At 38.2% G+C, this 26,319-nt stretch overlaps 3 protein-coding genes and 2 long non-coding RNA genes across 12 annotated transcripts in view; 3 read left to right on the top strand and 2 right to left on the bottom strand.

Moving 5' to 3' along the window:
* LOC111269847 (uncharacterized) overlaps positions 1-7,009 on the bottom strand; it is a 12,528-nt gene extending 5,519 nt beyond the window's left edge. The window contains exons 1-4 of one of the 2 annotated variants that reach the window (XM_022849711.2): positions 6,896-7,009; positions 5,928-6,111; positions 5,504-5,648; positions 5,312-5,402 (exon numbers count right to left, since the gene is read on the bottom strand). In XM_022849711.2, the coding sequence (XP_022705446.1) occupies positions 5,312-5,402; positions 5,504-5,648; positions 5,928-6,052 (361 nt within the window). In that variant the 5' untranslated portion in view covers positions 6,053-6,111; positions 6,896-7,009. The remainder of the gene's footprint in view (positions 1-5,311; positions 5,403-5,503; positions 5,649-5,927; positions 6,112-6,895) is intronic. The other variant, XM_022849712.2, reaches the window with a different exon arrangement.
* On the top strand, positions 970-4,604 carry LOC111269849 (uncharacterized). 4 transcript variants are annotated; one of them, XM_022849720.1, is made up of 4 exons: positions 970-1,182; positions 2,462-2,609; positions 3,357-3,833; positions 4,191-4,604. In XM_022849720.1, the coding sequence occupies exons 2-4, from the start codon at positions 2,481-2,483 to the stop codon at positions 4,263-4,265; spliced, it is 681 nt and encodes a 226-aa protein (XP_022705455.1). In that variant the 5' UTR covers positions 970-1,182; positions 2,462-2,480; the 3' UTR covers positions 4,266-4,604. The 4 variants fall into 4 exon arrangements, with proteins under 4 accessions (XP_022705455.1, XP_086828387.1, XP_022705454.1 ...); XM_086972261.1 differs by having other exon boundaries at positions 970-1,198; positions 2,477-2,609; XM_022849719.1 differs by having other exon boundaries at positions 970-1,198.
* On the top strand, positions 6,660-9,096 carry LOC111269848 (biogenesis of lysosome-related organelles complex 1 subunit 4). Of its 4 annotated transcripts, none has more exons than XM_022849713.2 (4): positions 6,660-6,678; positions 7,763-8,005; positions 8,250-8,378; positions 8,757-9,096. In XM_022849713.2, the coding sequence occupies exons 2-4, from the start codon at positions 7,769-7,771 to the stop codon at positions 8,979-8,981; spliced, it is 591 nt and encodes a 196-aa protein (XP_022705448.2). In that variant the 5' UTR covers positions 6,660-6,678; positions 7,763-7,768; the 3' UTR covers positions 8,982-9,096. The 4 variants fall into 4 exon arrangements, with proteins under 4 accessions (XP_022705448.2, XP_022705453.1, XP_022705452.1 ...); XM_022849718.2 differs by lacking the exon at positions 6,660-6,678 and adding an exon at positions 7,131-7,230; XM_022849717.2 differs by lacking the exon at positions 6,660-6,678 and adding an exon at positions 7,242-7,353.
* A 151-nt stretch (positions 9,097-9,247) lies between these two features.
* LOC111269844 (uncharacterized) lies at positions 9,248-15,193 on the bottom strand. The gene is made up of 3 exons (XR_002685968.2): positions 15,119-15,193; positions 10,205-10,298; positions 9,248-9,603 (listed from the first exon to the last, which is right to left on the bottom strand). It is a non-coding gene; the product is annotated as an uncharacterized LOC111269844 (long non-coding RNA).
* Positions 13,043-14,214, top strand: LOC111269843 (uncharacterized). Its single transcript, XR_002685967.2, has 2 exons — positions 13,043-13,664; positions 13,958-14,214. It is a non-coding gene; the product is annotated as an uncharacterized LOC111269843 (long non-coding RNA).
* Positions 15,194-26,319: the final 11,126 nt, after the last annotated feature.

The following is a 26,319-nucleotide window of genomic DNA, read 5'->3' as shown; positions in this document are numbered from 1 at the left end:
TAGGAAGAGCTGTGCTGGCATACCTCCCGACAGATTTGGACCTCAGAAATAGATCAAACGGCAAGTCCGAGTGGATGACATGTGGTGGTTTTTTGTATTTTTTTTTTAAATTGAGAATTATATATATATATAATTTATTGTCTTATTAAATTGTTCGCCGTGCTCGAATCGAAAAACTCGTCCTAAAAATGATCAAAAATTCAATTATTTTTAGCACATTACTGTATGGACAATATAAGAATCGAAGCAACCGACTGCCTCAAATTCAAATTATAAGGTTTTCCTTATAAAGAGCCATTTAAAAATCTAATTCCATTTATTGTCTAGCGGTAATCCATTACGGTACTGCGAAGCAGGCCTCGCAGCTGTCAGTCTGTAGCTGATGTTTGCATGATGACCGATCTCTTTCTAGATTTATCCTGTGTGACCCATTTTCAACAACTAGCTAACGTTAGTTACTGTCTCGTCGGCGTGTCCAGACAGTCCGGCCAAGATCTGACGCAGCCTGCATACGCTTGTCTTCATAAATAATGAGAAAAAAATTCTCGTTATTTATGATCTTACAAAGCGGGCTCGACTTGAAAAAAAAAACAGTAGCTTTATTTACATTATAAAAACGTTTGTATTATGCTTAGTAGGCTCGTTTTGTATGCGGATTCTCTTAAGAAGACATGTAGTACCAACTGGGGCAGGTATCTAAGTAAATTAAGTGTTTCAAATTTCACGGTGTCCTATTACGATGTGTACATTACCCTGCCAGCACAAAATGAGACGTGTCCATTTTTGGTTTCAAAATGAAAACATATTTCGTTTTTTGAACCTTAGTGGGCAATGTTGCTGTCTCCACGTAAGGTTACTTTAACATCGACTCAGATCGAATCTCCGCAGCAAGTGGAACCGCACCCTCTCCTAGTGAGTCATTGTTTTTTTTTTTTGCCGCTGGAATCGAGCAGACGATGCTCTGATCATTGTAGAGATTTTTTTATATAAAGACGTGCGCAGCTTCGACCGGTCCAAAAATAAGGATCTGTATACGTTTGAACAACGTTACACTACTTTTAGCTCTTTGCATACAAAAGCTACTCAGATACAGAAGCGCACCAAAGGCACATAGTTCAGCACGAATTACCTCTTTCAATTGTGTGAAGTTTCATGAGTGTTCACAAGCTATCATGATGAACGGTACAGTGGTTTAAATGTTAGTCATCTCTGTTTAACGGATTTTTGTTTTATTTTATTATATTAATTATTACAATTACTAAACCGTACAGACAGTCATTTATGATTATACATGACGTCAGAAAGAGAACCAAATACATTTTGCCCACGACAATTTAACATTCGTTTTAGCCGTATTTGGATAACGACAGCATGAAAGTATGAATTTAGCATTCATCTAATAATAATTGTTGCATATCAAGATTGGTTCGTGTGATAGACAGTGATTTGTTTTTAGTTAGTTTTGTGCAGCAAGAATTTAAACTATATGTGTAAACGAAACCGCAGCTGCAAATGATTAGAAACAGAGTTTTTCGCGACAAAGAACTTCCTTTGTTAAATTCAAATATACATTGTAGTCATTTTAGACTATTCGTCGGAATTACTTCCAAGCAGCAGTACGTCATCGATAGGCGATGTAGTAAGAATGATGTTTTAAAAGCTAGAAACACTGCAAAAGCTACCGAAAAGCTGTTTTGTGGAATATTTGTTTTGCTTATTAAAAATATTATCAACTATAGGTAAGTAATCTGAAAACGGGACAGTTTTATGGTTCACACGGTCGAAGTTTACTTTCCACCAAAGCTGTCGGATATAGAGGTATAACCATTCGGTTTATTCTAGATTCCTGATGCAATGCATTAGGTAAAGCTTACGCATTAGTCTGGCTGGTTTAGGACTTGCAGCTGCTCTCGTTTTTGAATTTCGATACCCGTGAGGAAACGAAATGATATCTCAACATTAATCCCCGTTCCGTCTTAGCGGAATATAAAGACAACGTCCGTGTTAGTGTAACACTCTCACGACGGCCCGAGAAGGCAAAAGGTCATCCCTCAGCTTTTGCAAAAACATTTGCCTTTAAGCCTCTTACTTTTAAACCTTTACTTTGCGGCAAAAACCAATCTACTTATATACTTGTCAAAACCACTACATTAACCATTCTCGGCTCGTAACCTTTTTAGGTAAAGATTATAACAACCTAAAGCCTAATTCGGTTTTCTCACCCACGGAATTATAAATTTCGTCCGTGTGCGCAACATTACACACATATATATATATATATATATATCTGTAATGTAAATATTGATGTCAAACAAAAGTGAAACCTTAGCGTCAGAAGCCCGTAGGTTGGTTCTTTTTTATCAATTAGTCTGTTCAAAATTCGATATAATTACACTCTATATTTTAATAAATCAATCTGCAGTCCAACTTTTCAGTTAGTAATAATAATATCAATTTACAGTAATTTCCCTTAAAGCACGATGGCCGATGCGGGTGCTCAACGGAGCTGCTGTATCAAAAATCAGTGGCGATTGCGAAACGCCGAAAAAACACTGGAGACTCTCGAAGATATCTATCAGAAATCGGAAGGAGAAATCCGAGAATTACAGGTAAGGGGATTTGCTATTAACACAACCAACTATTTTGCACCAATTAGCTGAGACCTGACTCGCTGACCAATTGAGAACTCGCTTTTTTGTGATAGTCTTCTCGCTGATATTCGCAAGTAACAGATGAACGCATTGGCATAGTGCTCTAACATAGAAGTACATTTTCACCATTATTTTTGTACCAGTATAAAAAATGTAGTAATTATTGTATACAATATATATAAATATTGTAAGTGTAGTAAAACGCTGCAGACATATCGAAAACAATCGCCTTTGTCTTTGTTCTGAATAGGTCGGTTTTCAATTACCGAACTGGTTTTGTTTTGTTAAAAATACGTGTCAACCAGTCTGCTTCTCAATAGTACTTCGCATTATCACATCTTATACATAACAGTTAAATAATAAAAGGGCCCAGAAGCTGCGTGATTTGTAAACGCATTATTCCTTGTATAATACCTTTCGTTTAAGGAATAACTACGATGTAGTGCGCGTACTAGCGACAGAGATTTCATATGCAGTGTCACAATGATTTATAATGAGATTGTGCTATACTGCGAAACAGTCTTGGACAACAGATTAATACTTGGCATAAGTTTAGTCGATATCAATGAGAGCACTTAATGAATATACACGACTTGAAAAATTCTACGCCTTTATGCTGCAGTTCTATCTACTGCTTTTGAGATCCGGGTATTTAACGAAACTAAATGATGGATTTCTTGTTTGGTCTGCATTATACTATTTTAGCAAGAGGAGCAAGCTCTGCAGGCATTGTGTAGTCAAAGCAATACTATCTCGACTCCTACAGAGGGTTCAGTAGTTGGGTCACAATTGACACACCAGCTACAGAGCGCAAATGATCAACAAAGTACCGTTCCTTTAAAGCCTTTTGTTCACTTGAATCAACAACTAGAGCCGGCTCAACAAGATCTGTTAGGTTTTCAAGTGCAGTCAACTACTTCATTGCCGCATACGCCACAAACAGATCTCTCTTCCCAGACGCTCCAGGCACTTACCAACGATCAACAAGCCACCGACGACGACAACGATCCGGATCAAAGGGCCACTTACTGGATGGACCAATATTATGACCTCGATTACGATTCGTCAGAGGAGAAAAATAAGACGAGTCTGGCAGTATCGGATACACAAAAGAAACGAAACATCTACACATCGTTCAATCATAGCGGCTTTCTAAAAACTGATGAAGAAATCAACAAAATGGTAACTTGCTTATACCAATGTGTTCAGCCTTCTATTCCTTTGAGGTCTGCAATTGCTTTATATTCCGGTTTTCATAACTTTCTGTAATCCCTAACATTTCTCAGGAGAGCGCGTGTGCTTTTTTTTTTATTGCCGATGTATGCTTTTTGTTGCTTACATCAGCAGTATTCGTAGACTTAACAATTACCAGACAGCTTCGTAGCAGGAAAGACGTGCGAAGTCATGAAGGTTTATAAATTATAAAGTGAACGATGAGCTTAGCAAAATTAATCCGTATTTGCGCTAGCATCTGTTTGTTGCATTGTTTCTTATAAAGACAAATATAATCTAGTTTTATGCCTATTTCGATGATTTCAGGTAATGTTTCCAGAAACAGATATTAGAAGAAAAATAAAATTGTATTCTTCGGACAGCGAAGACAATTCCGAGTAGGATATATGTTGTTTCAACAAACAGTTATTCAGAAACGAATCATTTCGATCTCCCGCAACAAATGCGAGCAGGGGAAGCTGCTAAAAGTGAAGGAAAATGTATCTTCGTTAGTAACCCAGAAATGCTTCAAAGAGAAGCAAAAAGTTGATCGTTTTATTGACAAATATAATTACCTATATATAATATATATAATATATATATATATATATATATATGTATATCATGCTTTTATGGCAATAATATGTATATTATTGCCATAAAAGCATGATATAGTAAATAGGAAGTTTTGTTCAAATAAAGGAAAAATAAAATGCTTCGTGTTGAATATTGAAAATTGAATGCTTCGTGTATTAAGCATTGAAATAAAATCTACATTAGTTATTGTTAATGTTTAACGATTTCAAACAACAAGAAAGTCGGTGCACTTGCAGATATCACCGGTCTGTGGTTGCCCATATTATTTTAATGTTATTCCGCACGATAGCGGTTTTTTCGTACTATGCATAACGTTGTAAATTATAAATAAAAACCAATTTAACATTGGTAAGGCGCTTTAGCTTCATTCAGACGCTTACCGCTTCGCAGACTTAACATAATTAGGGTACATTTGACTTACGTTTCTTGTTATAATCTGTCGAAGTCGAGGTGAACCTCACAAATTTATTTAGTGACATGCTCAGTTTCGTTCAGCTAACTCAATGAAGCTAAAATTAAACATTAGACACACCCTGCCCGTGTGATGTTAGGCCAATTCCGTTAGCTACGAAGTACGTTTTTGAAAGCTGATACAGGCCGAAGTTAAATTTTCGAGCGTAGCCTCATTTGATTAATGGATTGACTTGAACAAATAAGGTGTACAGTAGCCCTTATGAAATGTCTCCGCGTATTACCAGTCGTTTGGCCGCGTTTTAATAACTCTTCGACAAATATAACAGGCTCGCATTATATCAAAAAATTGGTGATCTACATTAGGTCGGAGCCACTCTAGCAGCACGAATTAATCATAAGGTATTTTCATGCTATCAAAAAAAAAAAATAATGCGTACCCGGTGTTGTGAATAGCGCCATCTTTATCGGCGGGACATCCCATCCCAACTCACCGGTCTTTGCCAAATCTTGCAAATAGTTGCACAACACCTAAAAAAAATCATTACATTAGTCACCACAATACGCCAACATTCATAGGTACCCTAATATTTAGGCATCGCTTAGACTTAACTGTCTGCTGTCATACTTACTTTTCGAAATTCTGCTTCCTTGCGCTTATCATCAACTCTAAGAACAAATTTGAATCGTTCTCGGTATTCTTTTCGATCAAGCAGAGGCAGAAGGAATTGGAAGACGAACACGAATGCCTCGTTATTGGGTATGATGAATAATCGCCTAGACCATACGTAACATGACACATCGGACAAAACGGGCATCGGATAAAACGAAACGCGACAAAGCTCACGACGAATTTTCGTCGTGTATGTTATTGACAAGATTCGATATTGATTAAATGAAAGGCAAGGTTGTATACATATATATATATATATATTGACGATACATTCGTGAAGGTACAAACAGGTATTTAGGCCACATCTGGTCTTTATAAAATAGCAGCGACGGAAATGTATAAAATGATTAGTATGCGCCATAACAATGCTTATATACACTCACTCGTTAAATTCATGTTGGGTTGTCGTATAGCCAAGGTCAGTAAGAAGCATGTAGGCCATTTTGGCCATCTCTTCCACATTGGCTACATCAGCGAAGCCATTTTTGGGCTCACTTTTAGATGCCATATTGAAGTCAGCCTGAAGGACCAGACAGCTGCTATCTCGGCCACCCGAGATCTAGTCGCCTAAAACAAAACAAACATATGACGATAACGCTTGTCGATTGCTGTTATTGCGCGTAAAGGCATAACTCCAAAAACTACTTTTGTCAATGGAAGTTAATGGTCATTATACTTCTTTAAGGTGATTCAGACGCACCATAATTGGATTACATGCAGTTCTGCCAAAACGTTCATGAGTGGCATTGTTGATGATAGAAAGGGATGAACTAAACAAGTGGGATTTACGCTTATTAAAGATAGGTGACAATAAGGTTAAACAGTTTAGGTAGTCTAAAATATAGCCACGTGGCAGTATCTGAGCCAGCTGAAAGGTAGTGATTGAATACCAAGTTCAAAAAAGCCCAAGGATACGGGGTTCAGTGGAACGAATACCTCAGCAGCAAAGTGTGATTTGCGTAATGCATATATATATATATATATATATATATATATATAGCTTTGTTTATTTTATACCACTGCGCAACAGTATAAATATACCTCATGTGTGTCACGATTCAGTTTTTACTCATTTCAACAGTTCGTAAGCCACGGAAAAGTCCGATTGTGAAGAGCATTTTAGTTATAATCAAGGTAAGCTTGTGCAAAATTGAAATTATGCTATTATTAATTTAATATCACCGCGTTTAGAACGTTCAATCCTGCAACTCTTTTGCATTTTTACTTGATACATTTAGGTAAATTATTATATATTTTAGTTGAATCATGCACACTTAGAGTTATAGCGAAAAATGCTTTGTCTAACAAACGAATGCTTTGAACGAATGAGCAGAGAAATGTTTTGTCTTACCACAGTACACTTCGTGCTAGGCTACCTTGTGAAAGGAAGGTTTGCAAAGGAGGTTCTATAAACACAACAGAAAATATGGTTAAGCTAAACACAATTTGAATGGAAATAAATTTCCGCCACTGAGTGACTAAAGCGTAGCCATAGAAGCTTCGCTTGCGCATACTCGTTTGTACTATGTATTCTATATAGATAGCAATATAATTAGCTTAGAGCTATTCCTCATCAAGATTAAAAATCACAGCAATATTTAATTACACAAGGTTTGCGTAATGGTATAGGAACGCAGAAATGAACTTTCTTCTGGTCACCCGTTCCATAATTCTATAAGTGGCGAAGTAAGTTGTCAAAACAATTTCAACACAAAGATAACATCAGTTGAAACAAGCAGGGTTAAGCAGTGCTAATGGAAGAGTTCTCCGATTTAAACAGTTGCTTGGCCAGAGTTTAAGTGACACGATGTTAGCGAACAAAACGGTTTAATTTCATAGTAACTTCACATGGTTGTTTACATGTGTGTAGCATCACCTCAATAAAATAAACATTTGGTCGTTAATTTTCATTTAAACATAACATAACGTCTCGCTATGTTCGGTGCTAACCTAAATGAAGTAGGGCCTATATCTCAGATACAACCTAGTCAGATTAACTATCTCTTGTTTGTATTCATAAAGATCACGCCATCAGTTTTTGAAAATGCGTCTTTACTCTCAAGGCCGTTATATAAGGCGGGTTAGAAGTCACTGGGTTAAAGTTTTACTGATCTTTGTTCATTTCAAGTGTGATCTGTTCGCGTACGGGTCATGATATATATGATTCGCGTATATTATAGAATATCTTGGTAAATCTTCTTTTTAAAATAAAATTTAGGTGAAGATGGCGGTCGATCAATCGGATATCGTGGAGAGTTTGGCAAAAACGACCGCTGCATCTGTGGTTTCATTAACTCTCGCAGATCTCAACGAGTCCAAAGCTCAGCTGGATGAGCGTTGTGATTTCCTGCTAACAAAACTGGACGCGTTCAATCAATTACTCAAAGCCGTCTCGGAACGAGCCGAATTTCTTCAAATGAACCTTCCAAAACTTATTGCAGCTCGGCAGCGCTTGAAGCAGGTAAGTTGACCACATGCCTTTTTAGCATTCCGCAATGACGATACAATTTTTTGAGTTAAGAACAAAAATAATGTTTTCATATGTAATTAGAGGCGAGTGGACGAAAGAGTGCATTATATGAAAATGCATTTGACCTATATAAAATCCGCTATAAGTAAATTGTCATTGCATATGATTAACGAATATAGTTATACAGCGCGTATTGTTCATTAATTTGGGCTTTTTTTAATGTTGACGGAAACAGGTATATTCCCAAGTTGACCAGCTGGAGGCGCTCGTTTGTGATGTACGAAGTTCGCTGGCAGCTATGGAAAGCAAAGTCGAGCAGGCTGAGAGCCTGTTTATAACTTCGTACCAGCAGAAAATCTTCAAAGTACGTTAAAAGTTACATGTATACGTATATTTTGTGAGAGAGAACTGTTTCGGCACGAGTACACCCGTATCGGGCAGATCGCTTGTGCCGTTCCGCAGGAATCCGTTGCTTCGTTTACGATTCCAAACGATCTGCTGCCCTGGGCATAACTATCGTCGCTGGTGTAGTATTCGTCTGTGGATAGCCTAGCCATCTTTCTGTGCCCTGCTCTTGAAACTTTTTAAACCTAATAAATTTATTCACAGTTATGATGGTTAATCCGTACCAAATGTTTGTGCCCGTTATTACTCCTGTAGCATCGGATTTTAAGTAGCTATGTATATTGCACACTTAATCTAGCAATGGGCGCCGCTTAAGTTAACCAAATCTTCGCCGCAGGTGTTCCAGAGCGCGCTAGGCTCGGCGAATCCTTCCAGTTCATCAGGCGGTCAGTATCGTCGCCAGGTGCGGTTTGAACCACCTGAACTATTTCGCGTAAATGACTATTTTCCGTCCGCATCTGACGACGGTTCCCATATTACTGTTGCTGAAATAGAAGAGGCGAATAAGGATTCGAAAAGCCTTCCCGAGTCGCAAGGTGCGAAAAATGACAGCACACAATGATGATAGGACCGTTATGATGAAGATGGTACATACCTGGTGGTTTCATCAAGTTAGAGTTCTTATTACAAAAGAATAAATAGAATGTAAATATAAATAAAGACGTTGTAATTGATAATGTGTTGCATTTAGTCGGATAACTGTTGGCTTTACAGTTAGATAATAAAGCCTCTGATTGAATTTCTAGATTGACTAAACAGATTACAGGCACCCTTTTGCAGGCCTATTTTGCGATCTGCTAGTACTAATAATAACCATAACAGTATTATTATTACTATTTGAATAGTTTTTTTTTTATAAATTAAGCATAGCTAGTGAGTCTTATTCTGTTCATTCACTGAAATGTTTATTGGTTTCGCCTTTTTCTCTGTTTCACGAAAAGTGAATCGCTAAAATTCGACATCCTGTCTTGGTACTACCTTTTCCTGATATCGTTTTGCAGATATGTCCACTTGCACGCATCAGACAAGAGAACTTTGTTTGCAAGATGCGTATAGGTTCACTTAAGACTTAGTATTATGATAAGTGATTCGATAGATATTTTATACGTGTGCATTAATTGATCGTTTTACTTAATTTTGGAAGATTTACCTGTTGTAATGTTTGTTGTCGTGTTTACGTCCAGCTAGAAAAGGGATAGATTACTGGTTATTAGGGAAACTAGTCGAGGCCTTTTAAAATTGATATACACGTGAGTGATAAATTCAGTTTGCATAGGTCACCTAATAAAAGAAAACAATCAAGGAGCATTTCGGTGCTGAAAAAAACTATGTTTGCCAAATCGGTATTTAAGCTAATCTATATCACCTAACGTAACAATGTTATTGGCTTCTTTTAGCTGGTTTAGCAAATGCGAAATGCCGTTCGCTTGCTGAGTCGATCATTGTATACCGAACATTAGAGTGTGAACTGTAATTTGTGTTTTGACACAGTTATCGCCGGGAGCTTATTGAAGAACCCTAGTTTCGTTTTCATAAGGGTTTGGTCGAATGGGTATCGATAAAGGTATCACAATCACTAATAGATGCAAGCAGATCTCTTTTTTTATTTATGATTATTATGATTATGATTATTATTATTATTATTATAAAAGCTAAGCGAGGTCGGTTCTTAAATTCTAATTTTTTTCTTTTAGAAACCCAGCGCTTCATGGTCTACGAGCGGGCCCATATTCTGCCTATTCTATTTATACTAATTGGCAGTTGATATGTGACACTCTTTCTCACCCTCAAAACATGATTTCCAATGTAGCACCGTTGGCTACTGATGTATTCCGTCTGCGTATCTTTGGCAGGTTGCATTAAAAGCTCGTTGCCGAACCTGGAAGACAAGGTGTATTGGCATTTTTTTATTTCAAACGCAAATAAGAAGGCTAGAGATGGTATCACTTCCGGTGAGCTTAGGCACCACGACAGCCCTCATTCTACAGATGCATATGACTGTTTAGTAATAAGGAAAGAAGCTAATCTCTTTACGGATTGTAGCCCCGCCTAAAGCCATTTGGACGAACCCGGCGACTAAATGGAGACCGTAGCTGAATAGATCAGTTGAATTTTATCTGCATATGCGCTCGTTTACAAGGCCGGCTATTATGAATCTCATTCGGTACATGTCTAATCTGCTAATCACACACGCAATCCTGCTGAAGTTCTATTCATCCTATGTAATTGACAGTTGCCAGCTGTAGTGAGTTGACTATAAAGAATGTATACGATCGTCCAATGACCTGTCCCGAACAAAAAAAGGATAGGCAGATACCTTCTTCTGCAGACAAAAAAGGCGCACGTTAATTCAACTGAAGCAAAAAAAATTCTGCAGAAAGATTCGTGCCTCTATGATGTTACATAAGGGCGTATGATATAACAGGATTTATCCACCAAATTGTCTGCATGTGTGTCTCTACTTCCAGGCACAGAGCGTAAGGCAGGGAAACGACCGAGAAAAGGAGAAAGGTAATAATAGTATAATAGAGAATTAAGAGCTTCAGACCGCTTTGAGGCATTTTGACACGAGCAGTTTCATTTCTAAGTCGCGTACACTACCGTAAATTTTGCAAAAATAGGAAGTCAGATGTACCACAGCGGCGAAACCTGCCTGAGTTCTGAGTAAAATGCTTGTTCAGCTGGAAAAAATCATTCAGGAGTGAGAAAGATACTGACCGTTAGTGAGTAAAACCGGGAGATGGAGTTGATACGCTTAAGTGTGACTCCTATACGAATTCTTTATGAGCATTCAAAGTTTACCGCTCTCTTTGAATGAAGCCCTCCAGAGCATAACGGTTTATTCCGTCCAATGACATCATATTTTCGTCTAGTCAATTGGAATAGCTTTGGATGTAGCGCCATTACGAAAACAAGCATATATAGGCCTGAGCATTTTTAAGCTGTTGTCCACATTTTTTTGGCTCTGTACGAAGACGTTTATTCTGCGCTCTTATTAAGATACATGCAGCAAAGCATATTCTACGGGCAATCTTACACCAGCAATTTGACAACAACCCAGTAAGGCGCCGCAGGTTCAACCGTGCCATTGTCCGAGTGGCGTTCAACTTCAAATGCCTATCTCCACTGAAAAATATAGCCATTTTTACGTAGCGGGAAGCTGCACACACAACTGCACAGTGAGCAAGCAGCTTAGCGGAGTTGAGATATATGTTTATGGTATTGTTATAGACAATGTTTGTTTTAGATGATCTAATATGCATCGTCAAAATATCAACCAGTATAGTTGTCGGTGTTGTCGGTGTTATGCTGTATTGTTGGCAGTGCTGCTGTTCGGAGGCAGGTGTGTCCGGTCACGCCGCATCTGCTGCCCATCTAAACAAGAAAAATAGTTGATACTGCCCATGGCGGGCGTCAGGGGAGCTAGTGGAGACGAGTGAGGAAAGTCATGACAATAAATATTTTCTGGCTCAACTGGATTTTTAGTGTTTTTGGTGGCATCCTTCCCCTCTCTTGTTTTACCGCTAGTTGCTTGGTGGACGAACGAGCCAGTCAGACAGCGTGTAGCGTCTTGTCGGCGCGGATATTCCCACAAGGGACGAAAAGTCGTCCGTTGACTACACGTGCGCCACGACCAATACATCGTTATAAGCTTCGCCCATGACCGTAAAAATAAGCATAAACATGGATGTGTTCCCATCATCATTTCGAGTTATTATTATTGTTTTTATCATCTATTTACTCTAGAAAGTATGTAGGTTGAGGTGCTGGCGACTTTCTTGCGGTTTTTGTTTAGCGGTCGCCATCACCGTCAGCCTAGAGCCACTTGTTCACCCTGGCGCAGTTATGTTGACGGTATGACGGTTTAACCTTTTCGTATGGAGACACATGACAAGAATGGCTACTCAAAATGTATAAGCGAAGCGCACATCATTATTGAACTACATGACATTGAGCTACATGAGAGATAGAAAGAGGAAGGAGAGATCTGTAATGTAGACTGTGCTATAGAATCGTTAAATGCTCGAGCACAAATAGCATAATTATGAAATGAATTTTATTTCGTAGTTTATGCGAAATTATCAGTAGGTTATGTGATTTAGTTGAATAACGACAGTTTGTAGAAGGCCATGTTATCATTGTAAAATAACAAAAAGCCTTTTCATCTTTAATTGAACGTTCTCTAGAATAACATTTATGTCCTAGTTCAAATGTGCGTTGTAACGAAGCTTGGTGCAAACCGGAACTATTATTGCTATTTGTAGTAATAATGGTAGCTTCTTTTACAGTTTAATGATTTTGAGCTACACCCGGACCCTCAATGTCTGTCCTTTTTTCCTTTTAGACAGGATTTAGCCTATAAATAAAAAAAGCTGCTTCGGTCGCAACGGCATCGTACATACGGCCACGACCATCTGACAATAATCAGCTACATTTATATATATGTGCATGTGTTGGGTAGTGGCTGCAGATTCAGGGATGGGCTAGACTAGGGTGAAGAGGAACTTATTCGTTGTTGAACGGAAAGGCTGCAATCGCTCCGAGGAGCGACCGAGCAGTAATTTGACAGTGGCCGCCACGTGACGTCAACGATTTCTTTATGGTAAAAGCCAACTAGCCCTATGAGGATAATGTGCCGCTAGCCAACCGAAGCTTTCATGGGCACACAATTGCCCTCACATGCGAAAAGTGTGGGAGTATGAATGCTGACAGAACGGTCACACGCCATACGACAAATAAGAGGCTGAGTTCTGTTTATCCCAGCGAAACTGTTCGGTTTGGTAAAGGGATGGTCTTACAGTCGCTTCTGCTGTTATGACTGACATTGAAACATACCATCGTACTAGTGCATGCTTGTGAATACTAGTAAACCAATTTGTGCATAGGCTTCAAATACTATTCTATTAATTAAGGAAGGTGCTTTTTCTGTGTCTAAGTAGTGGAAGATTTTTTATATCTGCCACTTATGAGACTGACAATAGAAAGGCAATTGATTGTTGTGCATAAACGACGGGGCTTTTCATAATTCTTATGTTTTAAAGCTTAAAGCTTCCTGGATATTAGATTTAATAGAGACTTCTCGAAGTGCATGATAAAACTGAGCAGTGAAGGTACAATTACTCAGGTGCTCGGACAGTTTTTGCTGCTTCTTTAACTACTGTTGACTTGACCATCGGCATTATTGTGAACTCGATAGATCAAAACTCATTATACAGAGGACTAATTGTTTTGAGCTTTACGTGAGGTACTGCCAATAAGCATTGTTTCAGACTGCTGACTCCCAACATGAGACAAAACGTCTTTACCCCTAGCACTTTACGTATTTGTAAGTTTAGTAAGCAAACCTGTAACCACCAAATCATTACAGAAACAACAGTTTGCTACCTGCAAGTGCCTATATTAGCTTTGGGTTTGAATCTATCCATCGTCTATAATTTCTTGCGCAACTATTTATAATGGGCGACTAGTCACTAATAGCGTGTAAGAGCACACAAGTAATTCGTTCACTCTGCATACAATTATCCTCAAAAAATATAGGTGATTCACTTTGAGAAGATGTGATAGATACCGTAAGGATCGCAAGGAAAGGATTGTTGACTTTATTCACGAGAATTTCAAGGACAAGCTGCCCTTCAAGATTAATCGAAGTTCAACGTGTAAACTTGCTCCGCTAGAGTTCTCTCGCATCGGAGCATACGTGCAAGGGAGTTTTGTCATAAACCCAAAAACCAATATGCTGAATCAGCGCTAAGAATAGCATTAAATAAATATTTCATCGCTAGCCTCGTTTGATACCAACCCGTTTCATTTTTCTACTTGTTGCATTTTTCCTTTAAGTTATCGCAGTATTTTACTTGTTCATTAGATAGTAGCCTGTGTTTACAGAACTCTTTTTTACTAGTACTTGATAAAAGTAATAATCATAACATAATAATAAAAGCGTCTGACGGATATAAGTAAATCTGCGTTTACGTCTAGCTGAACTTAGCTGGATCAAGCATTTCGTCAGTTTAGACGGAAAGAAATCATATAATCTGGTAAGAGAAATTCAAACTTCAGCAAATCATGCCCTAGTGAGCAGCAATGTCTGGTGTTTATATAGTGCTGTTATATTGTTAGTACGATGGCGCGAAAAATGTCAATACAGAACATGTCACCTCTAGTATAGAAACGCTATTCAATAAATGTCTCGATTCAAGAAGCACCAAATAGTAGATTCACAAGGAATAGAATCATCTAATAAATTACAGAGGATAAAGATGGCACATGTTCATTCGTATAGAGTAACCTACAGAAAAAACTTATACATAGGCAGTAACGTTATGACCGTTGTTTCTTTTCCACGTTTAATTAATATTGAGTGGACAAAAAATAATTTTTGAACCAAAAATATTGTCATATGCTATAGGAAATATGAAGATGTGGTATAAATACTAAAGAAAATATAAGCAAGAAAGTTCAGGAAAATTCGTCTATATGGTCTAAAGTTAGTTGAATAAGTTTAGTTCCGAAATAACGTTCCAGAAATTTGGAACTACCCCAAAAATTTGTAAGACAATCAATTCGTGAGTTCGGCATTAGCAAACTAAATGTCCATCGCATTTTTAGACGTAAACGTAGAAATAAACAACTATATTTCTACACTGGTGCATACTGTCAATAGAATTAGTCCAGATCGAAGAAAACAATTTTACTCACGGTACTTAGAAAAATGTGAACGGAATGTGCACTTTGTAGGAACGATTGTTTGAAGGCATGAAACCACATTTAAATTAAATGGTGTAATTAATCCAAGGTGCAATTTAGACTTTAAGGACGAACACTGCAAAATTATGGGGAGTTCTAGTATGGCGCGGAATTTCAAACAAAAGATTAGCTAAATATTTTTTTCTGACAGTATTTCACCACATTGATTTTACTATGCATTCGGGAGGACCTAGATGAGGATCGCGAATTTCTACGACGAAGCACCTGCCCATAGTCTTAAAGAGAATTCTCCAAACGGATAGTTGAAAAGAAAGGTCTGATGAAACACCTTGCCTGTACCTTAGGCGCTACAAAACCAACGACACTGGAAGATTTGAAAGCCACCATTGGGCAGGAAGATGCCACAGCGTCAAGTGAAGTATTTTTTGCTCAATAGCTCACCATTATCAGCAATATATCAACCATAAGGGTAATAATTCTAAACATCTGCGGTAAGGAACAGTTATACAATCGATGTAAATGCTTTTGAAAATTGAATATTAGTTATATGAGAATAGAAACTAAAACTGTAAGAATTCAAATTGTGTATTCATATTTTAGGATACCCTGTATACACACATATGTTTGTACACATTTTTTATTCTTGTGTGCTGGAAAGTATGTAATTTCCATTTGCTTTTAATTTTCCCTTTCTTTTTAACTCTGTGCCGTTTCTTTGCTCTTACATATGATTCAAAAGTGGTCTCTCTCTTTTCTCTATTAGTTTGTTATTAAGCTTATTAGCAGTAAATGAGATTTTATATCGGATTGAGACTTCAAATACGAAAGCACCAGGCGAAAGCATTTATTCCGTTTTGCTACTTGCCCGGATCAAAAAGCTGTTGAAGCATTCCAGGATAGTTGCGCCGTTTAGAGCGAAAACTCGACAGCTAAGAAAATTGCTTAAACATTTTTAGAAATTCAAAGATGGGATAGAAAATGTACCCCCTCCCCCCTCCCCGTTCGGCCATACGAGGTCTATGATGACCTTGGATGGCCATAAAGATGAGCTACAAGCACTAGACTATTGTTAGACATCCTGAAATAATGCCTAACGGTTTAAGTACCGAATATAATACATAAAAGAGGTTTTAGGCATCTTAAATGCATAAGATTGTATCAGAAATCAGAAGCCTGGGCTCGCCACAGGCTTTTCCACAGCATACACGTAACCACGGCTTTTTATTGACTCTATGTTTGGATTTCAATTGGTCAACACGCAGCCGCAGCAGCAAGTTCTTATACGAAATTCTTATGGGTAACGAGCAATGTTTGCTTTAATTAATTACCAAGTACCGAAAAAATATAAAGGTGGCCGCATAAATAAGCCCAAGCTCAGGTAAACACGTGATCTGCGTTTGCTAGGATTTAATATTAGATATAAATTGATTTATAAAATTACCTTTTTTACTCATTTAAAAAAATACTATATAAAATTTAGGAGGTACCTGAAAAAGACAAAGCGGTCAACCGGGACCTTCAGATAGCACAGCTGTATCAATTAGACGAGATTATTGAATACAACAATAAGACAACTTAAAGTCATACTTCTCTACGAAAATACTAGGCTAGACATCTTAAGGGTAATTTCAGCTGCACAGAAGGGCTTGGGTCGTAAATGTTTTACACTCGCTATATATAAATATATGTGTATGTCTAGACCCTGTGGTTATAAATGCCTACTTCCTCTGATAAGTGTCAAATAAAATACGAAACAGTATTTTTAACAGTATAGAAAGTTCCAAAAATTGAGTCAGTGAGAACATTAGACCTGGACATTTCCAACAGAAAGGAATAAATGAATTGGCTGGGGAATGAGAGAAGGCTACAGAGACTGAGGGCGGATTAATTTATTGTTAAAATCCGACTAAAATGTTGCGTCATCCGATAGGTAAAAAATCGGAATTACTTATGTTTTAACCAAGTGTATATATATATATATATATATATATATGTGTGTGGGAGCTAAACAGGTTTGGCTTAACGACGGATTACAGTGCTAGACTTTCTCAGTGCTGCAATTCGTTGATTTTTAAGATATCAAAGGTAAAGGACGTATCAACAATTCCGATAAGAGACAGTTTTATGCACATTTAGTACAGAGCGGCACTCGGTAAAGCAATGGACTTAAAAAATAAGTTTCTAAATGTGCTTCGTTAAAACTTCGGTAAATTCAGTAACGTAAAACGGTGACCGCTATTGGCTTACTTATTATTTTTCCATGTTAAACTCTCTTATATAATTTATAAATTAAAAAATAAATAAATAAATCACTAATATTCATTCCCAAATAGTTTCTGCTTTGTTATTCCTGTAGCAGTAAAATGGCTGAATGACTCACCTGAGTTGTCTCCTAGCGTCGATTGCTTTTTCTTATAACCGAACCCTTTAAATATATATATGTATGACAATTGTTGTCTCTGCTATTGTCACCCAAACGCCAGTATGTTTGTCGTAAGTTTTTCTTCGGGCCAGATCCTCATGTGGTTTATATTGCGCACATTCCACTCTATTCTGGGTTAGGTTTGCTGTGTGGAAATAGTTGTTTTTTTTGAACAAACATACAATGTAGACCTATTGGGAACATGGTGCGTCCGATGGCAAAAGATCATTGTATAATGAATGAATGTGATCCGGTTGTCCAAGGCTCACAGCCATTGTGTCAACAATGACGTGTTCAAGTCAGCTATTTTTAAGAGATTCTCTCCATAAATTAGTCAATTGCAGTTGCCTATAGTAAGGCAGATAGGAATCGTTTTCGGATTATTTATTTTATTCAACACCTATGTACGATTGTAACATAATCGTCCATTTTTTAGAGTGGTCTGGTAGAGAATCGTTCAAATTTTTTTTTATTATAATCTATGCTTAGCAAATTACCTCGATGTAGCTCGAACCGGCGAAACATACAGTAACAATAATGATTTTGTTAGAACGTTAATAAGTTGACATTTTAGATCCTATGTATTTTGTTCTGTCAACCTCGAACTACCTGCTACTGTTTGTGTCGAAATCGAAATCAAATGTTTAGACTTAGAAGTGTACAGCTGGGATACATTGTCTAGTGACTGCCCAGCATTATTTAACAGTTAGTCCAATATAGACCCACCGCTTCGACTAGTTCGCGCAGGCTTACTAACGAAGCACAACGCGGCAACTAATCGCGATAGCAAGCAAGTCCGCAACAGCGAAGAAGTAACCTATTGTGGAACCATCCTGCCTTGTCGTTAGAACCCGAGTAATACCAGCAAAATTCAATTGCAGCTACTGTTTCTCCATGTACTCTATCTGGCAGATTACCCTAATAGCGTTCTCGACGTGATCGCCAGTCGCGGCTAATTGAACAAACATTGCCCTACAACCCTTTAACCATGACACTGTACCTGCGCACGTCGATGTAACTGATTCGCATGTCTCAGCTACCGTCGTGATGGGGTCGTAAGATTACTTAGCTACGTAACTTAACCTAACAAACGACCATGACAATGTCATGTCCGTATTTGTGTTACGAAGAACACAACGGGATCTAGGTCGACGGTTGGACCATTGTCTATTATTGGTTAGCATCACATACGGGGTGAAACAATGGATGTGTGCTACATTGGCAGCACAACCGTATGGGACACGCGTACGGTGACACATATGCGAGGCTTAACGTCTCACGGACGTCGAAAAAATACACCTCAACAAGCCGACAGAGTTTATATGAAGTAGAATTGTCTGTTTTAACTCTTAGATTTTGCCCTCATCATCTGCCATCCATAGCCTCTGCGTTCGGGTCTTTCCATAACATGTAGTAGGCTCAGGGCGTGGACTTCCGTAAGGAGAGCTTTCTAAAAGGTATTTGCTAGCGTAGCAGAATTATCGGCAACTTAGCTGTGGCCAACGCGCGAAAGGCTAGCCCTAGTTGCCTAACTCCGCTATAACGCCTTTCTAATGTAGCCCACAGACCGCCTGAACATGCTAAAACATCGGTACCTGACAGCGGTAGCGCTCTTCTCTACGTACGTGTACATAGAGAAAACGACAAAGTGTTAAAGAAAACATAACAACACAGTAAATAAGTGGATTGCCTAGAGCTCGATTGTGCTCCTTTAGTATCGAAGTGGCAGCGGCGATGGCGGCGTTGAGCGAATCGCCACATCTGGTTATTGTTATTCATTTGTAGTCGAAGGTAGACTAAGCCTTTCACATTTTGTTCATGTTTGGCTGTCTACGTATCTATCTCAGAACAAATGTTTCGCCTATGCCCAGAACGGAGCTGGTACCTATCCGGTCCACTGTTTGAGGAGAGGCTCACGCCACTTCGTCGCCACGTAGCCCCGCTGCCTGTTTCTGCAACGGAGCACCACAGTCAAGTCAACGTCGCCTAACTGCGTAGGCGAGAACAAACCTCGCCGACGAAACAGCCAGCCCAGACCAACAGTGGCCGAAGGCGACATCGATATCGTCACCAATAGGCGTTGTAATCGTTTTCTGTATACGCTCCTAAAACGTAATGACGGCAAGTGTTCATATTAACGACGGGCAATCATCATGGCCATATTGTGCCGAGTCCGATCGACCTAAAGCGAATCGACTAAGCACGGAAGTACTGCAATTGCTGGTCTTACAATGCACGAGCCTCTAAAGGAACCGTACCGAAACAACAGCTAAGATATCGAGGGGAAGAACGTAAACTACAAAAAGAAGAGAGAAAAACCCGATCTAGATGGCTGTGGCCGAACACTTCCGAAATCTCGTAATTCATCGCTTTAAAAATGGATGGATAGTTTTGAAATTTACATACGGATATGCACACGCAGACAACTAAAGGTGGTTTGCAAAAATACGGCTGCGTATATCTATAACATACAAGCGTAAAGTAACGGAGAGGGCAAATAATGAGCTAAGGATATTGATGGTGGTGATGTGGTTACAAGTAAAAAAAAATATGGAGGGACGCAACTATGTTAGACAAAGCATTTTTCGACTGCTCATGTTTGTACGAAGATATGTCAAATGTTAGCATTTTTTTTTGCTTTGTAAGAAATTTTAAGTGAAAACGCGTGAAAATATTGAATATTTCCAACGCCACACTGTTACGAACTAGACCTCATTTTTGTGTACACCAAAAAAGTCTGAAATACTCTATTCCCTTATTATAATACGTTTGTTTATTCAATGACAGAATTACAATACCTACTTCATCATTGTATTGTTTACGGGATTCGATTGCTGTAATGATGTTCTCTTTAATTTTTTATTAGAGATAACACTATATCTATTGTAGAGTTATAACGTTGATAGAAATTGCTTTTTACCTATAAGACATACCCTGGTATATTGTGCTATGTTAAATGTATTCTGTTTAGAGCTCTGTGTGTTAGAGCCCCTAGACAAAGTTAACTAGCCAATAGATGTAGATTTTGTCTGTGATGCGTGCTATCGACTGGCTGTAAAATCCATTCGGAAACAAGTAGCGTTAGAAAAATTGCTATCCAACGGTCTCGTAGACGATAAGGCAGACTTCATTTAATTGTTACAGTACCGCTAGCTACATTGGCAAAACATATTCGATTTAGCATCATTTTCCTCCATTGACGCTTCCGGACTAAAAACGGGCCGAAAGTTCAAATTCCTTCGAAAATAGCAACATATAAATACCGCCGACTCAAAATGCATTTCTCTGCTGTAAGTAATATATCTAAACATATATATCCAGTGGGGAAATTATATCCACTCGACCATTACCAGCATGTTAAGTGGACAGCGAAGCATATTTGTTCAAGGTAATGTTCTAGTTTGCTGCTGATTAAATCATTGTTGATAACGATGAACTGTTAAAGGCGAGTGCGTCGCCGGACGTATTCGATGTTGTTTAGAACATGCGGAATTTAGCAGTCCGTGGTGGACTCGATCTTCACCTATGGCATTCCGCACTAGATGGGCACGACCTCATAAGAGAACCACTTAAGGTCTCGATCGGAACATTAGTACAGAAAATAGCACATAATCGGTGCGTATGTAATCTTCACAGTCATGTTCTTCGAGTTGCTCCTGTCAACGCACCCACAGAAGTGGCCCACAAACGAGCTACGCGCTTCGTGTCAGAGTTCAGTATTTTCTACGAAAGTGCATACGCTTGCTAAGTAGCCATCTCTGTAATTTTGCATAGAAGGCAACTGTGAAAAAAAGGAACAATTTTTACTTTGATATAGAAACAATAACATTGAAAACATGTTGTCACTACGCTTCAACAACGTTATGCACTCAGTCCTTTAACATTTGAGTAAAAAAGAATATGAATTTGATTTGAAATAAAAGATTATTATATTAAATGTAAAAATGAAAACTTTCCGCACGAGGCCGACGCCGACCCAACAAGCAGATGAAGGTATCAGGTTTAGTGAAACAGGGTAAGCAAAGTTCTCTTTCAACCCACCTTAAAATGGAGACCGGCAAAAATTCAACTACCAATGCTTTTCCAAGGAGTCAAAAAATCTGCCTTTGCTCTATAACAATGTAGAAAAACGTCACAAACAGGTTAGTCTCCTAAGTGCGCTTCGCACTGCAAAGTTCTAGGAAATCCCCGAAATTTACAAAATGTATGTATCAGACCTATCTCTAAGTCAGGAGCGGAACAAAAACGATACTCAGCTTCCTAGATTTCCGTCATGTGAAAGTTCATAACACAAGAAACCTCGTTCCTAGAACCTCGGCCACTACTGATAACAGCTGGCGGAATTTGTGTCCAGATGACGATATTGCACAAAGGAACGTGTATACTTTTCGCAAAATAAATATGTTTTTAATATGATTTAAGTTTTTTTTCGAAACCGGCGCTATGCGCTGCACTAAACATGGAAGCCAAAGCTCTCCCATCGACCTTTGCGACATGTTCGCCAACATATCACAGCAAATATGCGTTCAGATATTGTACGAACCCTTGTTGCACAACTTGAAAACATTGCTTGCTAGATTTTTTTTGCGGTTCATCGATGTTATTACGAGTATCAAATGTATATCGAATGTAGGAGCGTAGTAATACTTAATTGAAACTGTTCGTTGTCTTTGGTGATAGACTTTAGTCGCATTCAGGCTAGCTTCGTCTGATATCGCAGAATGTACGACGGCTTTTTGAAGCCATTGTACATGTTGAGTCGTATTGAGCACGTGTCACGCTCCACGCGTTCGGTTCAATTTAAAGACACAGTCCAAATAGTAACAGCTATGTGATATGTGATGTTGAGTTTACTTCTATGGACTATTCAAGGATTGTTATTACGTAATATGCTAAGCGTATATATATATACGTATATATGATGGCAAGAGTAAGGGAAAATAAGCTCTTCCCTCTTCACCTGTAGATATTTTTAAAACGTGTTCTCCCGGAAGCCCAGCTTCTGGAGACGATAATTCGCCTCACAGCTCGCCTTCCGGTGGAGCAAACTTCGGTGGGTGACCACCTAATAATGCAAGAGCAAATGTCGACTTGACTATACAAGCCTTTTTTTGCTTCTTATATTACACTTGAGGTAGTGGTAACGGTTAATTTCTGGCGTTTGTTAATTATCATAGTGACAACAGGATCTGTAACTTAAGCACGATACTGTGATAACTGTGGTTACTGGCAGATACTAGCTTATTTTATTATATGCAAATGTCGCATTTCTGAGTATCTGTATAAAATGGAGGAACCACTGACCGTTGATACAGTATGGCGCTTCATTACCGGCTAGGATCTTTGAGAAAGTCGTAATTTATCTGTGTCATTAGTTTTCAACATCACTGATAGTTCACGAGTTAGCCACAGACTTTGCCCGCTAGCTTTTCGACAACAAATTAATTCCTAGTTTTAATAAACGATTTTTTTTTTACAACTTTGATGAACGAAAACCGTTATTAAAACGGCGCCAACAGTATTGCTCGAGTCGAGCAGGTCGATATTTTCAGAATTTTTGTGTCATTGTAATTACAAGCAAAATGAAATCCACTAGACATAATTTCTTCATCTTGTTGAAAACCTCTTAGAGCCGTTGGCGGGGCATTCTGTTTACGACAGCCTCAGTGTCACTTAGGACCACAAGCAGTTATAATACATTCATTTCTAATACTTCTGTTGATGTTCCTTTGGCCGTCAAGACTAATCGTTTCCAAAATGTATTAAGGCATTGGCGCTGTTCCGCAATCATGTCAAGTCAAACCATCTCGACTTAGAGAAAACAAACTAGCCGACTTTCTTTTGCTTTTGCAATAAGAAGATATGACATTCAGTTTTTTTTTTACAGATTACTAGATAGTCTCCTGTGTACGCATTATCGGAAACCGATATGAGCTAGCTAGCTAGCGGATCCATTCTGAAGTTAGCAAGGAAAGAAGTAAAGTTGAGTCGAACACTAGCAAGCATAAAAGGGACATGCGCAGTATTTTTTTATCAGCTTATAACATATTGTATTGGACCAGGTAGTCAATACCTCTACACTATGTGAAACAGGTGGTTTCCGAACAAAGTTCCGTTACGACAGTCGTTACTGGTGCTAGCCTAAATTTGCCTTTTTCCATTTACTTAACACAGGAGCTGTATTATGCATAAGTAAAACAGAGTCTCGGTCCGCAGGACTGCTAGCGTTCCGTTCAATCCAAATGACTAAACATCATTTTTACGAGTACATTAACGACACAATAAATGCATCGAGATTGTAGTACACGAATGAGCCCGTCTGTGCTCAATATGTGGCTCATCTGCGACCAATGCTGAAACTCTGCAGTACATGCAACGAAACATTTTAATAAATATCTAACATAATGAACTAATTCACAGATCATCTATACATCGTGTCTGAACGAACCGCTACTATTTACCGTTACTAAAGCAAATTCAAGCATTTTGTATCCTGCTGTAAATATACGTATCATGCTCAATCTTACATAAACTCTCTCAAAGGTATCACTTCAGTGATAGTAAATAGCACCCTTTTACTCTGTTGTAATGCATAAACTCCTCATGCTTAAGTCAAAGGAATAACGACACTCGATGTACCCTAATAGGAAGTAACATTTCAAAGATGAGATAAGCAGACACGTAACAATTCAAGAAACTTCTATCATGTTATAAAAGGCAAGCTGTTTCCTTGTTCCCTGTTTTAGGCCAGCGAATAGAAGAGATCCACCAGAGATTACTGGAAACAGAGGGTTAGGCCTCTCATCTTATCGACAACGTGCAAGATAAATATAAGACGCCGATTACCCACTGCAATAGTATAACTAGCTAAATATCTATCAAATATTTAGTGTATATATGATATGCTTTGCACGAATAAACACCGTTACCAGGGGAATGGGTGTTCGCAACGGTGGTTATGTAGCTCCCCAGCAGCATCGTCGTTCGGCACAAATAAAATCTAAAAGAGAAACCATATCTGATTGCGAACGTTTCAATGAAAACAAATTATGTATGCATTTTTCGCCATTACATGATGGTTACTATAGGTTATCATGGACGATCGACATAGGCGGTAAAGGGAAACAATCAGCAATGTGAAACCGCTCCAGATAGTGATAACATTATTGCTCAGTTGGTGAGGAAAGAACGGGGCGAAAGAACTGCTTTTTTTTTTTGTAAATACTACGACAAATACGCTACGTCTTATAAGCTTTTTGGGTTATGACTCAACGAATAACTGCTTATATAAGGGAAAAGAAGCGCAGAAAAAGGTCTCGCTACGTTACAGTCGCCATAGAGACGACCCAAATAAGTAAACCGGCTCCTTTACATTCCTAAATGGTCGCAGGTGCAACGAAGATCATAGATCTAATGATAATAGAGGGAAAGTTTGTCATCATTCATTGACTATATGAGCATAACACTAAAAACCTATACAAACTCAGACACAACTATTGATTCACATTATTAAATGACGCGGCAAATGAGTATCATTATCAAGAGTCCAACATGGGATTCGTTAGAAGTCATATTCTGGAGTACTACTTATGACGTCGGGTTCAAGGTAGAATGTCTTTAACATGGCCATTACTCGAAATGGCCGCGAGTTTTCGATTTCGGAGTATTAAGTTCCTTTTTTATATTTCTTTTTACTGTTAAGGAAACATCATCTAAATATTCACCTGTTAGAGGTGTAAACATTTGTAAAAGAGAGCACATGTTAAAACCAATCGCCAGGATTACAAACAAGACAATCAGTTATCTCTGTTCGTGATTATCGTTGGCAAAATATTGCAACAGAAAAACTACCATAGCTTCTTAAGAACCTAGCGGCTACAAACAAGCTATAATAATATTTCGGACAATCTCAACAAGATATTTAGTATTATTCCCGTTGAATATACTTTCATTTATAGTGGTACCATCTGATGGATAATAACATTTTCTCGCGTATATCACAGATAGCTTTGGCATCTTGAGGTATAGGATCTCAAATATTTGCAATTATCGTCATTTCTCGATTTATCTCGCTTGATAATTGTGTCGAGATGTCAACAAGGGCTAAACAGGTAGAACTAGAAATTCACGAGTAAAGATCGAGAAGCAATAGCAGATAGATAGGGCAGGCCAAACTTGAATTGGGTCTGTTCTGTTAACTGTTTCGAATATATAAAGGCCACAGAGTGGCTGAATTGATGCTCTAAATCATTCTGAAGCATATATCTATAGGCTCACGGGCTTCATAACGTAAAAAGACTGTGAGCCACGCAACAAAAGGAGTTGATCATTTAATTAGCTGACGACTTAACCGCTACTCAGTCCTTATTTTTAGGCCATACGAGTAAACGGGTACGCGGACTTTTAAAAAGTATAATCTGTGAGATTGTACTCCACACATTTGATAGAGTTTAATAATAATAACGGTAAAAATAAAAATAATTGGAAATATAACAGTTTGATTCACGATTTCGCTTCATTTTTGAATATTTTCTTAAATCCCCTTAGAACCTTCAATATTCTGTCACTTTATCCTGATGGAATTTCTAACGCGTAGGTTTCAAAATATGTGTAGTTAAAATACGGGTATAGTATAAAATGACCATAATGATTCATTTATTTATGTATATAATCACATCAAATATTAAGTTAACCACACGCAACTATAGGATTAGAGTAACTAAAAAAAAAGTATGTATTTTTTTGCCCCATTTCTTATTCATATACATGT

Source organism: Varroa jacobsoni, unplaced genomic scaffold (genome assembly GCF_002532875.2).
Source record: "Varroa jacobsoni isolate VJ856 unplaced genomic scaffold, vjacob_1.0 scaffold_1421, whole genome shotgun sequence".
In the NCBI taxonomy this organism is placed as follows: domain Eukaryota; kingdom Metazoa; phylum Arthropoda; class Arachnida; order Mesostigmata; family Varroidae; genus Varroa; species Varroa jacobsoni.
The sequence above is the reverse complement of the archived record's forward strand: the minus strand, read 5'-3'. Positions and strand labels throughout refer to the sequence as shown.